Here is a 15805-nt window from a genome sequence, read left to right on the forward strand (position 1 = left end):
TAAGAAGTTTGAGCCACTTCAAGTGTAGGCTGCTTTCGAAAGAAGTCAGTTCTTATGCACCTTTCCCTCTGTCAGCACCTGTGTCAGAGGAGCTGACGGCAGGAATGAGATCATGTTGAGCATTATAACATGATACGAAAAAAAGAAGAAAGAATTTATTTTCAGCTGGATCAGTTCTTGATTTTCTTACTTGTGTAGCCTTGCCACTTTGGCACAAGCCAGAAGGGAGGAAAGCCGGTACTTCCATGTTTGGTGGCAACTCCTGTGTAGATAGGTCTGCTTTAAGCAAAATTGTAGAAGGCATATGGATGGGATGTCTAAAGTTATTGAGAATGAATAAACTTTTTACTGCTTTTAAGAAGAATAACATTGAAAAAGGTTTACTTTAGTGTATAGAATTGAATCATGACCTTTACTATCTGGCTGAAAAATTATGTAAAAAAATGCCTGTTGGGTATGTAAATACAAATTTTATAAATGAGGAAAGGATCATTTGTGTGTGTTGTGTATATTTTCAATATAGGTTTGCAACTCAGTCCAGTTTCCATTAAAAGCAAGGGAAAAACATACTGGTTCAAAGCTGCTTTCTAAAATCCTTGAATATTTTATGTAGTGATTCTACAAATCGTTTGCATAGGTCTAAGTTGGTTTATGACAGCCACAGTAACATTACTTTTGTTCTTTGATATTTTATCAATGAACTACAGGTTTTACTGTGTACTAGACATGGTGTTGAAATGTTTTGGAATGAACATAATTTATAGCCATGTGAATATTAAAAATGGGACAGCTACTTTGGGTTTGTCATCATATGCTTGGGTGGAAAGGTACAGATGGATGCGTGAGGCATCTGTTGTGTAGCAACTTGTTTTTCTTTGATAACCTGTTTGCATGACAGAAAGATATATGGTTTACCAGATGAGTTTAATATTCTAATCTGACTTTTTTCTCTTTAGGTTGCAGCAATCTATAAAGATGCAAGTATTGGAAATCTTATAAATATAGTTATTGTAAAATTAATTGTAATTCACAATGAACAGGTAGGAAAAATAAATAAAAGATTATTTTGAATAGAAAAAAAACAAAACATATGAATTTGCATTGTAATTCCAAAGTTTGAAACTTTTCAATTTTAAATACAAAATATTTTCTTTAACTATAAATGTTTTTGGTTTTTGTTTTTTTTTGTTTGTTTTTTTATCTTAAATAGACAATAAATGTCAAATGTGAACTAAGGGCAGAGACTTTATGAATGCATGTATTTCCCTATGTCTCTACTAGCACCTCCTGTTGACTGAATGAACATAAATTAGATACCATATGAAAGCTGATGTCATAAATTGTGGTTATACACATGGAAACATAACAAGGAAATGATAGCTTTTATAAAGGGTTTTGATAGAGGGTTTTCAGCCCTAACAAATAATATTTTAAGATTGTAAGAAGTGTTCACTTTTCAAATACATATTTTTAAATTTATTTATCATAAATACCACTGTTGGTTTTTCTCGTTTTTTAATTTTTTTAGTATTTAACACGTGGTAGATGCTCATAAACATTGATTAAAATAGTGAATTCTCATGACCTATTACTCGTAGCTAAGTTAAGATCTGATCCTACAAATCTGTGTGAGTGAACTCTTGCATTGAGTCCTTTCAACTTCCTTTCCATGCGCAGTTACTGTTTTGGAGATTAGGGACACAAATTATAAAGTAATAAGTGCAAATGCATTAATATTATTTAATTTTATTTTTTTGCCATCTCTTTTTAGGAAGGACCAGCTATCACTTTTAATGCAGCTACCACTCTTCATAATTTTTGCTTATGGCAGCAAGCACAAAACACTTTGGATGATGCTCACCCTTCTCATCATGACACTGCTGTTCTTATCACTAGGTACAATATCTAGTTCTGGTGTTCATTCACTGGAATCTATTCTCTCTTTTGCTTTATCCTTCCCATACCACCCTATTGTTCAAGCTGGACAAAGTCCAGCACTTCAAACTGTTTGATATTTGTCCTGAATTTTACATTGTTATTTTGGCAGATCATTCACTACATAAGGTCATTTCAAGTATACTGCAATCTGCACATGTTTCAGCAGCATTTCATGCTTGATCTGCCTTCTGCATTTTAGAGAAATAACACAGTATTTGGATTTTACTATTTGCAAGCTAAATAGAAATCAATACAGTGAGCTTAATCTGGTGAATTTAAATTACTTTCAAAAGAACACAAATTGTTTAAATGGACTGTAAGAGAGATTTACTATTGCTGTAAGGTATATAGCAGCAGTGAAGTACTTTAAAAATGTTCTTTTATTTGCTATGACAGTTTAAGTATTTTTCTTTTTCTTTAAGGGAGGATATCTGCAGAGCAAGAGAGAAGTGTGATACTCTTGGTGAGTTGTTCTTTTTTAATCGGTATGATTTTATAACAGAAAATATATGAGAATTTCACTGTAGGGAGAAAAATCAATTAGGAATAAATCAGAAAATAGATGCAAAATTTAAGTGACACAGACAAAAAAAAAATGACTTCCCAATGCTCTTCTGCCCTGGCACATACTTTGGTGCCAGGTGTTTTGTTTTGTGTAAATTTGCTGCATAGTTGATGTGTGACTTTCAACTTGGGTACCATACATAAGGTCATTTCTAAGTGAAAATTCATTCTGTTAAGCTTTTATATAAGGATGCAATTTTGCAGGTTTGGCAGAGCTAGGTACGATGTGTGACCCACTGCGCAGCTGTTCCATCAGCGAAGAAAATGGATTGAGTGCTGCTTTTACTATAGCACATGAACTTGGACATGTGTAAGTACCTGTTTTCCAGTAAGTAGTTTAATTTTATTCCCTTTTGAATATGACCAATTTCTAGTGATGAGCTCTATGTTTTTAAGAGGGTGCAGTCTGGTAAGTCCTTTTAGAAGAGTTGCTATTTTTGCCTCTTGAAGTGAGCCAACTCTCCCCCACCTAGCTTTAGAGAAATAGTGGATTTTATAACCTGGTTCATATCTTGAATTATGGGAAGTACCGGCCAGCTGTCTTCTCTCCTTTTGTCATATAAACCGAGACAGATATACTAGCTAAGCAACATAATCCCGCTAACACCAGCTGCATTCTAGCCCTTCCAGGACTTTACCATTAAGAAAAAATAATTGTTAATACAATACAGAAATATTTTTCCTTGTGGTCGATCCTTTCAGAATACAAGTAAGGGAACACAAAGAGAAATACTTTACACAGAAAAATAAGAGGAGATGACAGCATTTTATTTTACGAAACATACCTCATCAGTGATGGCAGAAGGGTGCTATATTCTAGCTCAATGAGGCATGGCACTGTAGGTAATGATGATGTTACAGAGCTCAGCAGCTAGCTGATTTTCATGTACCTGAAATTCTTTTAGATACTTTCCATTTGTCATAGTACTTAAACTGAGATATGCAACTAACACATTTTCTTATTTTATAAATATGATTTTGATGTGCTCTGTACTTTGCTTTTGTTACTGAATAGAAAGAGTTCTGATGTGAGTATTGGGCTGGTATGTTATGGACAGCCTAGTGATGGCCTGTATAATCAGTTGAGGAGACAGGTTGTTCATTCAAAGCAGCATACTCTGGGAGCACTGGAATTTTTCTTGTGAGCTAAAGTAATATGTAATTGTAAAATTCTATTGTGACTGGAATTAGGAGCATTTTGGATAAGGAGAGAATATTGTAAGGCATTTTGAAGATGCCTGTTGCCATGGTGTCAGATAATCATACATAGTACTGTTAAATTTTAAGGCATTCTCAAACTCAAACCTCAAGCATTTGCTGCTACAACAAAGAGAGTTTTAATTAATTATTGCTGCATTTGGGTTTTTGTCTGGTTTGATTTTTAGATTTAATGTGCCTCATGATGACAGTTTTAAGTGTAAAGAAGCTGGGATTAAACATCAATACCATGTGATGGCTCCAACTTTAAATTATCATACAAGTCCATGGACCTGGTCAAAATGCAGTCAGAAATACATCACTGAATTTCTTGAGTAAGTATCAGTATAATGCTATGGGTTTGGGTTTGTTTTATTTTTGTTGTCTATTTGTTTTGTCTTCCAGTTCCATGTATTACTGAGGAGTATTTTAAAGTTATTGTTTAAATACTGGTTCTGTGCTGTTCTTAGGCTTTATCATTGACTTGTAGGGCCTCAGTTTTCCAGGAAAATACATGTATTTAACACTTTGGATGATTTGTGACTTTGTTGAAGTGGTACTCAACATGTAAAGCTACAAAGATTTTTTTTTATCTAGTGATGTTAATTATTAAAAATATCTTTTTAATATGATTTTAGTAAGTCAGAATAGGCACAGTTTATTTTTTGGATTTTTTCTTTTTTTTAAATAAGTGCTAGGTAAAATGTAGGCAGTACCATCTCTTTTTTTTTCATGTAAGAATGTGAAAATGAGAAATGACAGCCAGCAGGCAAAAAACCTGAAGCTTTGTTTGGTGCATTTAATGCAGAATCCAATAAAGGAGAATCAGGTGACCTAGTATATTTCATAAATTTTAATTAAAGTAATTATATAAGCAGGTAGCAATGCAAACTCATAACTTCAATGAGATATGCATGTGTGTTGATTGAGTAGGTTCCCAATGAATTAAGATCACCTTATTCACATTTTATTCCTATTCTTACAACAGTACTGGTTACGGTGAATGCCTCCTAGATAAACCTAGTGGAAGAATATACGATCTTTCCTCTCAGCTGCCTGGGTCAGTGTATGATGTCAACAAGCAGTGTGAACTCATGTTTGGTCTTGGGTCACAAGTGTGCCCGTATCTGGTGAGTGAACAACACATCGTGTTAATCTAAAAAATTACTGAATGGTGAGTTTAGAAATGAAATCTCATTCTTCATGGTTTTGGAAGAATTTTCTACTGAAGTATGTCAAGGTTCAGGAGCTATTTTAGTGAAGGGTGGAGAGTGCAGTGGAGAGCATCACAGCTCCATATGCTAGAAATATAGAGAATTAAAAAGTAGGATGCATTAATTTTGATTTGCACACCTGTGAATGTGATTATAATGCCTTTAATGGATCTAAAACTGCATAAATTAAGGCTTCCTGCAACTACTGAAGGGCAGTGATTTCAATGTTTCTACAGATGTTTTCAAATTATAGCTATATCTGCTTCATCTAGTGCTTTTTAAAAAAATATAACTTGAAAGTTAATATATTAATTCAGATATTTGTTCTAAATATTTGGTCGAAAGCGTAGATTCCTTCTACTTTGTTGAAAAGTCAAAAATATTTCCATGCCTGTTAGAGTGTACATTTTGTGTATTGAACAAAAAATTTATTTAAAGTTTTATTTATGTTTTATTTAAATTGGGATCTGGAAAAGAAAATGTGAGTAGATGAATACTGAAAATTAAGTTGTATTTTGAAAACCTAATGTGGCCACTACAATATGAATTAAACACAAATATAACATTAGGGCTTCATTCATTACTGTCAAGATGTCATGTAGAGTTAGATTTTGGACCAAGTTTCCAATACCTTTACTAGTATTGCATGGCTTGTTAGAGCTATTTAAAGGAGGGAATTCAAGATCAGATTCAGATTGAATGAAATTTTTGTGAGGTAAAACATTTAGGAGGCATCTGCCCTCACGGGAATGTTACAGAAAAGTAAAGGGAGATTGAAAGACTGGAAGAAGGTGTAACTGAAGACTGCTTTGTAAATTTTTGTAACCCATAAGTGTCTTGGGTTTGAAAAGAAGGCTTTCTTAATTTTCTGGTCACTGTATTTTTAAGAGGAATTCCAGTTAGGGTTTTTTCCTAAGTATTGCATAGTATGAACTGTAACCTCTTGCATAGTTTTATGTTGAATTTTCTACTGGATTAGAAAATGATGTTATCTATTACTTCTAATGGGATCAGTTTCAAATTTTCCACATTCCTACTTGGCCTTAAGCAAAATCCATTTTATTTTGGTGGGGTTTTATTTATGAAAAACTGTACTACTAATTGCAAACACAAAGTCTACATAGTATAAGAAAACAATAAAAATATTCAATTAATGTCTAAAAAGATATTCCGGATACAAAAAGGGTAATCTTGTTTTCTTTTTAGAAACAGTGCAAACGCTTATGGTGCACAAGCACAGAAGGTGTTCACAAGGGTTGTCGTACTCAACACATGCCTTTGGCTGATGGAACTGTTTGTGGTGTGGGAATGGTAAGCCTTGATTTGCTTCTTGATGCTTGCATATGGTAAAATTGTTGATGTAGATAAGAAAGATCAGTGCTCACTGTGTGCCAGTACTGCATCTGTAGTGTACTGATTGTGTGAACAGTATCTACCTGACTTTACCTGCAGTTTCTTACGGTCCTGTAATGTGATATAAGTGACACAGGTTGTCTGTTCAGAATAATAATAAAAGTTTACAGATGCCACGTTGGTTAAGAATAGGTGGAAGACCTCAGGGGAAAGTTGCCAACTTCTGATTGAAAAGTTCAGATCACTCATAACAAGTTGTGTTTTTTACTTACCAGTTGTGGTCCACAGTTGAATTTCCTGGAAACAAGAAATCCCAAAAGTGTTTCCCCCAGTTTGTCATGTTGATACTGTTTCACTGAACCAGAATAAATTAAGTATGAGAACTTAGATACAACTTAGATACAGGAGTACACTTTTCTGGAAAGAGGGAGTTTTGGGATTAGAATCTTGGTTTCAGTAGATGTTTGTGCATTGTACCTGTTTCAGACAAAATATGAAAGCATGTATCAGTGCCTCTTCACCTATTTCAGTAAGAGCTGTAACCACACATAACTTGCATTCATATACTGTCTTGACTATTACAACATAATTCAGGGTACTTGGATCTGTTCAGTGCTAAAAAACTCTTTTCTAATGCTTAGGACTGCCTGGCTTTATGAGGTATGGACTGAATGCTTTTTCACATTTGCTCATTGGTTTATTTGGCAAAGACTGGGTGATGAGGGTGCAGCTCACTGCTTCCTTATCTGACAGGTTCTTTTTGAATGCAGATCTTGTTCTATATCCTTAAATGATACAGCTTTTCTTGGACTGTCCATAGGGTCATTAATATCTAATTAGTAGATATAGTCAAGACACTTAGAGAACATTAATAGAAATAGAAGTAGTGGTGGAGGCTACTTGAAGCCAGAGATAGTGAAGATTTGAGGGTTATTGTTTTGGATTTGTATGTAGTTTGGGATATGAACAGAAGCTAGGTGCTCAAGTTCTTCGCTGATCTAGTTTTGGCTTTTCCATGTCTCACTTCACCAAAAGCAAACAGAAGTATTTTCTTACCTGTCAGGGGATTATGAGAATAAATACTTCAGAGTTTGTTTTTTTTTTACATACTCAGATATGACAGCAATTATCTTAAGCATTTTTATTTTTATTCTTTTTATTATGCTGAGCTGTTTTTAATAGCAGTGTATTTTGGCAGTGTCACAGCCTGTGGAAGCAATGTTCACTCCTTTTGAGAGTTTTATAGGTTCAAGGATGATTAAAAAAATATCTAGTCTAATTTCTATGTATAAAAAGCTGCTACATTTCACTCAGTCATTACTACATTTCCCCCAATAACTTTTAATCTCCACAGATTTTTTTCTTTTATTTAATAAGACAGTAGAAGTGAGAAATTCAAAAATACTGTCTTAATGGATTACAATTTAGTGGGTAAACTCTCTCAAACGTTTTCTTTCTCTCAGGCAAGATTAGGAAAAGTTATTTGAAGGTTTCAGTGGAAGATTTGTTTGATTAATCCTGTGCATGCAGCTGGTGTTTTAATGTTTAACCCATTTTTCAGTCAGTCACTGATCAGAAAGGAAGTTTGTCTTTATATAAACTTCATGTGTAATCTTTGGTTCGGTTGACTCTAATTTGCCAACATCAGAGGACTTCTTTTATATAAGAATACAAAAACCTATTTTATGCAATTACTGCAGTGAGACCAGTTTTCTCTGGGAAGGGAAGAGCTAATTACAGTCATTACCTCTGAAAGATGTAAGAAAGAACAGCAATTAATCTGACAAATTGTCATCTGTTCTTGTCTACGAGACGGCTCCTTTCAAGCTCAGTCAGCAAGTTTCTGTTGATGTTAGTGGGAATGAGACATGGAGACTAGTAATTGTAATTAATATTTACCAGCAAGCTAAGTAAATTTGTATTTGGCATTTGCAGCAGTTTTGCTGTGATGTACACAGAAAAGATCCATTTAATGCATTTGTAATTTTAGTATCAACTTTTTAAGTTTAGATTTGACATGTGAATTTATTTTCACTGTAATCTTCAGTTGTTCTTCAGGTTGTGTCTAATTAGTGGATCTTGCTCTATGGACTGCTCTAATAGGCCTTGTATATTTCCTTCCCTAAAAATACAAGAAGATGAAATCTAATAATAATAGATAATAATAATATCAATGCATATATTTTGAAATAGAATTGTATATTGTATATGTTATGGTGCCTGTAATGCTCAGTGACTTCTTTATGTATATAATCTTAGCACTAGGTAGGGGTAGCATTTTCTTAAAATGTTAAAAGGAAAATGCAGCCTAACATTTTGTTGTCTTATAGACAATAAAGAAAATACTTTCTTGGGAATTCAAACATTTCACTTTTACTTCAATTTGCTGTCTAATCAAATTTCTTTGAGCTGATCAAATTGTACTTTCTTCGTCCTGGAGCTAAGTGAATTCACTGAAGTGAATTCCATTTGCTTGCTTGGCTTCTGCTGAAGAACCTGAAAATTTCTCTTCATCTCCTCTTTTTACGAATTCTGAATGCTTAGGACTGACAGTAGCCCATAAGGAGCAGTTCTGCTGCTTCTGAGAACAGTTTGTCACTCCATTTATATTCGCTTTGTGTCCCATTGCTTCAGGTGGTTTTTTGTTTGCCTGTTTGGTTTCACAAATATCTGTAGGAAGTCTAAGTGCCTGCCAGCTCTTCTAACACCATGCAGACCTTCCCTGAAGCAGAGGATGCAGCTTTTGAATTCTTTGGCCTAATTGGTACTTCACGGACAAAATGAATATATCTACATGTATCTAGGCATGTTATATGTAAACATTTACTGGTTTTGCAGTGGTGAATTTCTACACAGCATAGAGCTACATTAGTCATTGCTTGGAAGTGTTTCTGATATTCTTTGTGAAAGATATTATTAAATACATAGGTTTGCATTCCTGAATTGTCTTCCTAAATACAAGTATATGACATAATTACAATATACGTTTTTATTAAAATGTTATTTTTATTTTTTTATGAGGAGCAATGGTGTGAAAATAGTAAATTATTAGTGCTTTTTTTGTGCCTTATCTCTGTAATCAAAGCTGCCATGGGAGTATATTCAGAATCAAGAACTGTATGATTAGTCAAAAGTAGCTTGCTCATTGGGTGCCACAATGAATTTTGTATATGTGGTTGCAATTTTGGTTGTGATGGTATACACTATATATACAAATTTAAAACACAATAAAACATGGGAATAACAGTATTTATATGCTGTGTTGAGGACCAAGATACCAGAGGAGGCCCCTATGTATTACAAGATGTATGAGAGAATTATTTTCCATTAGGACAGCAGCTGGACTGCTTTAATTAACCTGGCTTCCTGGTCTTAACTACTGTAATTCAAGTTACCATCACATTCCAGGTAGGAGTTAATTTAATGGATGTTTAGGAAATGTGAACAACTGGAAGCGGATCTTCACTTCCTCTTAGATTTTCCTGTTGCATCCTAGTCAGAAATTTCTTTGCACTTGGAAATTTCTGTGGACCAGCAGGCTCTTGGTATCATCTGCTTGGATTATGCTTTCAGTGATTCTTCTTTTACTACCTCTTTTTTTTTTTATTTTGGGGGAAACTATTCTATTCAAGGGTTTCTGTAGTGAGGAATTTACTTGCACTTATACGCTGGGATAGTATGACAGATTTCTCCTTACCTTGAGCATAGGAATCTTAGGAAGTTTTGGTGGTGGCTTTTTCCTTTCTTTTTGAAATTCCAAAATAGTGAGTTTGGAGAGTGATTCAGGTTTTGGCATGTTGGCATCTCTGTTTAGATTTTACCTAAACATATCCCCACCTCCCACTTTCCTCCCCCCAAAAACCCAAACAAAATAAACAGGAACAAAATACTATTAGTAGGTAGAATTAAAAGGAGTAGTAAGTTAGTGGTATTATGGAAAAAAAGATCTACACTATTATGTGTAAGCAAATTGGTTACAAGCCAACTGATAGACAAACTCTCCTTACACATATCCATCTTCAGCTTACACCTGGCTCAGAATCATGGCTTCTGTAAAATGAAGTAATGCAGTTTTTAGCATTGTAGTTTATGTGATATTCCAGTAATGGTTAACTCATCTGTTGCAGTTGGTGATGCACAACTGAGCCAAACAAACCCAAAACCTCCAAAGAAGAATAGTTGGTGAAGACATCTATCTTCTAGGAGTGGCATTCTTGGAACAAGTCTTTTTTTGTCAATTAAAATAACAATGAAAATACCCGATAAAATGTCTTTTTTTAAATAATTATTTTTGATACACTTAAAAGAATTGCACTGGGATCCTGCCTGGATTCCTGAGCACTACACAAATAGGCTCATATTCAGTTAATTCCTTGGACATTGGAAAGAACAGGTAGGAAGTACCTATGTGATTCTGACCCAAACCTTTCCATGACCTGGAACTGTTCTTCACAGTGTCATTTTCCTACTTAAACACTGGACATACAAATGGCAGAAAAAGCTGCTTAACAGCAAGAAGAAATCCACATGATACAAATAAGTCTGATTGGAAAGCATGTGCCTTTGGGAGAAATGTTTGTTACTTCTATTCACTGTATAGATATCGTGTATATTGAGCTGCTGTATCTAAAAATATCTAGAATAGCTACTGAGTGAATTAAGATTTCATCCTAATCCCTTTATAATCACATAAAGAGAGGGATACAGGGACAATTGAGAATGAGGATATAGACCAATAAAAAATTGCTTTGATCAGTAAAAGTACCAGTCTGATTATAAAGTAAATGCTGTTCCTCTGTTGGTAGGTTATTACCCATGTATTGATTTCTTTTAAAATCAGTGCATTGCTTATAAATGAACTACATGAAGGTAGTTAATCTAAAAACATAGTTAATTATATGTATATATATGTAAAGCAAGTATGAAAAATTTGGATGGATTTTAGCAGAGTTGGATGATAGGGGGCTATGCTCACCGTCTGGGAAGCAGCAGCGGATCTTTTCAACTGCAAAAGCAGAGTAGAGTATATTTAAGGGCTCAAACCAAGAATTTTGCTATAAACAAGGTTTTTTTTGTGAAATACTTTCCTGATGAGATGTGATTTCAGAAAGATTTAAGGGTTTTTTTGTGGGAATATTTCAAGGGAGAAATAAAATGTATAGATTTTTTTTTTCACAAAAAAATTAAAACGTTAAAAAGTTTACTACAGTATTGTGGGTTTTGTAGGTAATATCTGAGTACTAACTGTAGACTTGTCTGAGAATCTGTGCTACAGCACCTGAGCTACCATAGTTGCAACTTAGACATTTCTGTAAGCTGCATTTCTTATGTCTTGTATAGTCATTTTACTAGCCAGTCTATTTTTGCTGTTATACGCTCAATGCCCCACTTCTTGTTTAGGTTCTTCGAGCAATGTGCTTTCTTGACTATGTGTATTAAATGAAAAAGGTGGAGAGCGTAGGTCAAATATGCAGCTAAATGTTTCCTTACATCCACTTGCAGCAGACAAGGCAAACTGAGGTCTGTAGCAGTACATTCATTCAAGTGAATGAATGGCAACATCAACAGGCATAAATATAGCCAGAAAAAACAGCTTTGAGATTTATGACTTTGGCATTCATCTGAGTGGGTGTTATCATCTTTACTCGCTACTCATATGGTTATGTGCTGAATCTGTGTAACTTCAGATTGATGCTTCTTTCCCAGCTCTACATGAGTGGAATCTACTTTGAGACAGTTCATGCTCAGACCTCAGCTACAGGCCAGATGCTTTATAATGAACTGATCTTGTGCTGCAGCATTGTGTTTAGTTTTCACCTGTTTTGTGGGACCAGCTATGCTCATTTTCCTTTCCCATGTTCAATCCACGTGTTCAATCCACTACAGCTTTCTCTTCCTGTGCTGTTTGCTGGCTCATAATCATTCTCAGAGCCCTGTCAGGATGTCAGGGGTGAAGAAATTGTATTTTGTAGGGCAAAAAGAAATCAGAACAATAGAATAGGATATTTGGAAGGGAAAATGCAGACCATTGTGTCCAATTCTGCAATGCTTTGTCATTTTCACTTTCTCCTCATGCTTGTCTTTAGGGCTCAATCATCTTTCCTTTTAGAAGCATCAGCAGCTACCAGTAGCACCCGTGGAAATGTGCTGATGTCTGGAAAGAGATTAATAGTTTTTCTAAGCCACCTTTCCAGCAATGCTACATGGGGCTCCCATTCATGAAATTGTGTTCTCATACACTGAGCATCAGTGTTGCAGTCTTTGCCCCATCTTCAAAAGACATGTATCTCTGGGAATAGTCTGGAAAATACAGACAGTAAGAGTGAACTTGGAGTCCTTTTCCCTCACATCCATCTATCATTCTCCTTGATTCATAGAACTGTAGAATCATAGCCTGGCAATTAACACATTAATAATTTCTTTCAAAATTACTTTTTTTCTGGGAATTTAGCAAGTTTAATTACCTATAAGGTAAGTTGGAAATACTTGAAATGAGTTTATCACATTATAGTTCAATCCATAGGTAAGAGTCAAACTGCTTATTATAAGCAGGTGACTCATCAGTATAAATCTAGGTACCTGTAGATTCATTGATCCCAAATTTGAATCATTAACCCTCCTTCTCATCTCTGAAGATATAATAATTACATGTGGATTTGGGTCAGAAGTTTTGCGGTTTTGATAGAAAACCAACTGTTGACCGTTGACTAGAACAGAGTTGCCACTTGCTGCAATCGTTATATTTGGATTTACAAGTAAGACCTGTTTTGCATAATGCATACATTATATATGCTATAACAAATGTAGGAAAAATTTGTTAGGAATAATATTTAATTTTATAAAAGTTCTGTAAATCAGAGTATTCTCAGTGAAGCAATGATTCAAGCAAGCATAGAGGAACATCTGGAATACGTCTGGTGCTGGAGTTTTCTACTGTGACTTCATCATGTTGCTTCTGTAGGAATGCAGCAGAATAATAGCTGAGACAAGTTTGTTTAATAAGCTATAAAATCCCAGATGTGAACATGTGCTTTGCATTTTTATGGATCAAAATAATGCTGTTGTGGGTATAAAATTTCATTTTACAACTCTGTCTTTTCCTGAAATCTCCCTTCAAGTTACTGTAAATGTTTTTGTGGATGGAAGAAGAACCTAAACACTAGGTCACTGTCCCATATTTGGATGCGGTATTTATTTTGTGAAGGGGAACTTAGACTCTTTAGCCTACAGTAATAAAAAAATACTTCCCAAGATAATAATCACAGCTCTTGGAAGGGCACATCCTTAATGTTTCTTCATACTTATGGCTGCACTATGTAAAAGTCTGTGTCTTATTGCTAGGTACTAGATGGTAGGTAATAGAACGCTTGGGTACAAAGGTACTCTAAAGGCATCTTGAAGAAAGTAATAAATACTAACAGTAAGCACGGCCGTGAGAAATCATATGCAGATATGCAGTGAAATAATGGTGTCTCTGTTGTTAAGTTAAAGCATTAGTCTTAGAATCAAGTGATGATCTGGCCAATTTGCTGGATCCTTTAAATAGTGTATGACAGGATGATCTAGCTTTCACTCGGTGTTTACTTTGAGCTTGAAAATCACCTTGAGTGGTCATATTCTTAGAGGAAGACATTCAAGGCTTAAAAGGTATGGCCCATGTGTGAAAGTCGGTGTGATGAAGAATTATTCATGCAGTCAATTTTATCACCAAGTTGGATTAGGAACTCAGGCAGAACTCAGAAAAGAAAATCTGATTCTGTGACAAAGTCTTATTTTGACAGCAAAATGATTGTTAACACATGAGTTTAAGTATCAATATAATAAAAGCATATGCAAATTAGTAAAGTGTTGCATCTAGGAATTATTTTCTGTAGTGATAAAAATCACTGAACAACATTTGAGTTTCGTGCCATTCAGGTATATTCAGAAAGACCGTGTTTTCAGCAAAATCTATCTTAATCCATAGTTCTTACAATAAATTTATAACATTATAATAACTATTGAGAAAGTCCATGTAACATTTAAATTAGTTTTAAAAAAGGGTGGAATCTTTGAGTTATTTTTTTTCTGTGTGTCAGAGCTTCTTAAATAGATTTATGTGCCAGAGACTTTAGTTACCAAAATCCTTCTAGACTTTAAGCTAATTCAAAGCTGTTTTGTGTCACAGAGGCAAAGCCTAAGCTTCAGAAATAACAAGCAGTTGAATTGAAGTAATCTCTTCTGATGATTCTAGTGAGTGATCCATCTATGTACTGCCGGGAAAGATGGAATAACCACTCCCTGTCAATACAATTAGGAGAATCTGTCCTGACAACAAACCTAATGATCAGTCTAATCTGGAGTCTGCAAACAGTCATCTAAAATAAAGAATTCTCTCTATTGTGTATGAGCACTGACCCCACATAGTCAATTCTGCCCAGTGTCTTGTCTCCAGATGTGGGCAGTCTTTGATGCTTCGGAAGGTATGTGGAGTGAAGGACAAAGTTGAGGACACATTATCCACACAGAATTCAGCAGGAGATACAGTGCTGACATTTTAGTATCTTGTAAATATCCTGGTTTAGTATGTAAACTATTCCGCTATGCTGTGATCAAATATACCACTTGGGATTTTCTAAAGCATACAAGCGAATTAGAATTCCAGATGCCATAAGTCATCAATAGGATTAGTGGTGGTAATTCCTGCAGGTTCTTTGGAAAAAGTCACACATGCACCAATCATAAGATTCTCATTTAGACTTTTTAGTCACGTACTTTTTTGAGTAATCACTAAAGTGGATAAATATTTGCAGAGTCGGGGACTTTGATAGCAAGTACTGAGAAGCAAGGGACTGATCACTTGATTCGTCTGGGAACAAATAAAAACCTAATTACACTTTCAATAAATAATAACAGTTTACAGATATGGGGTGGTGAAGAACAGATGTGACCACAACAGAACAGTATTACGATGTTTGTTGTCTAAATAGTATACATCCCAGCAGATGAAATAAAATTCCACCTTTAGGTGAATTTTTAGGTAGTTTTTCATCAGGACTAAAATCTGAAGTAACAGAATAGACATTGCAGTTTAGTATCTTGCTCTAAGAATTACAAAACCATCAGGAATTCAAGGATTTAGAGATTCTTATATAGGCATTTGAATAAAGTGACAAGCCCTAAAATATATTCAGCACCCAGTAGCTTTCATAAAGAGCAAAGAACTCTAGACAGCATTCTGGAAAATGTGATTACTGGTTAAGGTGTCTTAAAGGAATTTGCAGATGTCCAAACCGAGATTAAGAGCAGTAAGCTCTTAAATTTTATTCTTTCTGTGTCTAAAATATACAGTAACCTTTTGCTTGATTCACAAATTGTATTCTCTTTGTCAACTGTGCAGCACTGCCGCCATGGAATTTGTGTGAGCAAAGAAATGGAGATGCGTCCTGTAGATGGAGAGTGGGGACCATGGGGACCTTATAGCTCATGTTCAAGAACTTGTGGAGGTGGAATCAAGAGCAGCATCAGACTGTGTAATAGGCCAGAGTATGTTTTTTTTC

At 34.9% G+C, this 15805-nt stretch overlaps 1 protein-coding gene across 1 annotated transcript in view; it reads left to right on the forward strand.

Moving 5' to 3' along the window:
* Nucleotides 1-15805, forward strand: part of ADAMTS20 (ADAM metallopeptidase with thrombospondin type 1 motif 20) — an 88727-nt gene that overhangs the window by 24294 nt on the left and 48628 nt on the right. Inside the window, exons 5-12 of the mRNA XM_005148092.3 lie at nucleotides 957-1040; nucleotides 1772-1896; nucleotides 2361-2401; nucleotides 2707-2812; nucleotides 3888-4034; nucleotides 4688-4829; nucleotides 6120-6224; nucleotides 15646-15791. Coding sequence (XP_005148149.2) covers nucleotides 957-1040; nucleotides 1772-1896; nucleotides 2361-2401; nucleotides 2707-2812; nucleotides 3888-4034; nucleotides 4688-4829; nucleotides 6120-6224; nucleotides 15646-15791 — 896 coding nt within the window. The remainder of the gene's footprint in view (nucleotides 1-956; nucleotides 1041-1771; nucleotides 1897-2360; nucleotides 2402-2706; nucleotides 2813-3887; nucleotides 4035-4687; nucleotides 4830-6119; nucleotides 6225-15645; nucleotides 15792-15805) is intronic.

Source organism: Melopsittacus undulatus, chromosome 5, assembly GCF_012275295.1.
Source record: "Melopsittacus undulatus isolate bMelUnd1 chromosome 5, bMelUnd1.mat.Z, whole genome shotgun sequence".
Taxonomy (NCBI): Eukaryota; Metazoa; Chordata; class Aves; order Psittaciformes; family Psittaculidae; genus Melopsittacus; species Melopsittacus undulatus.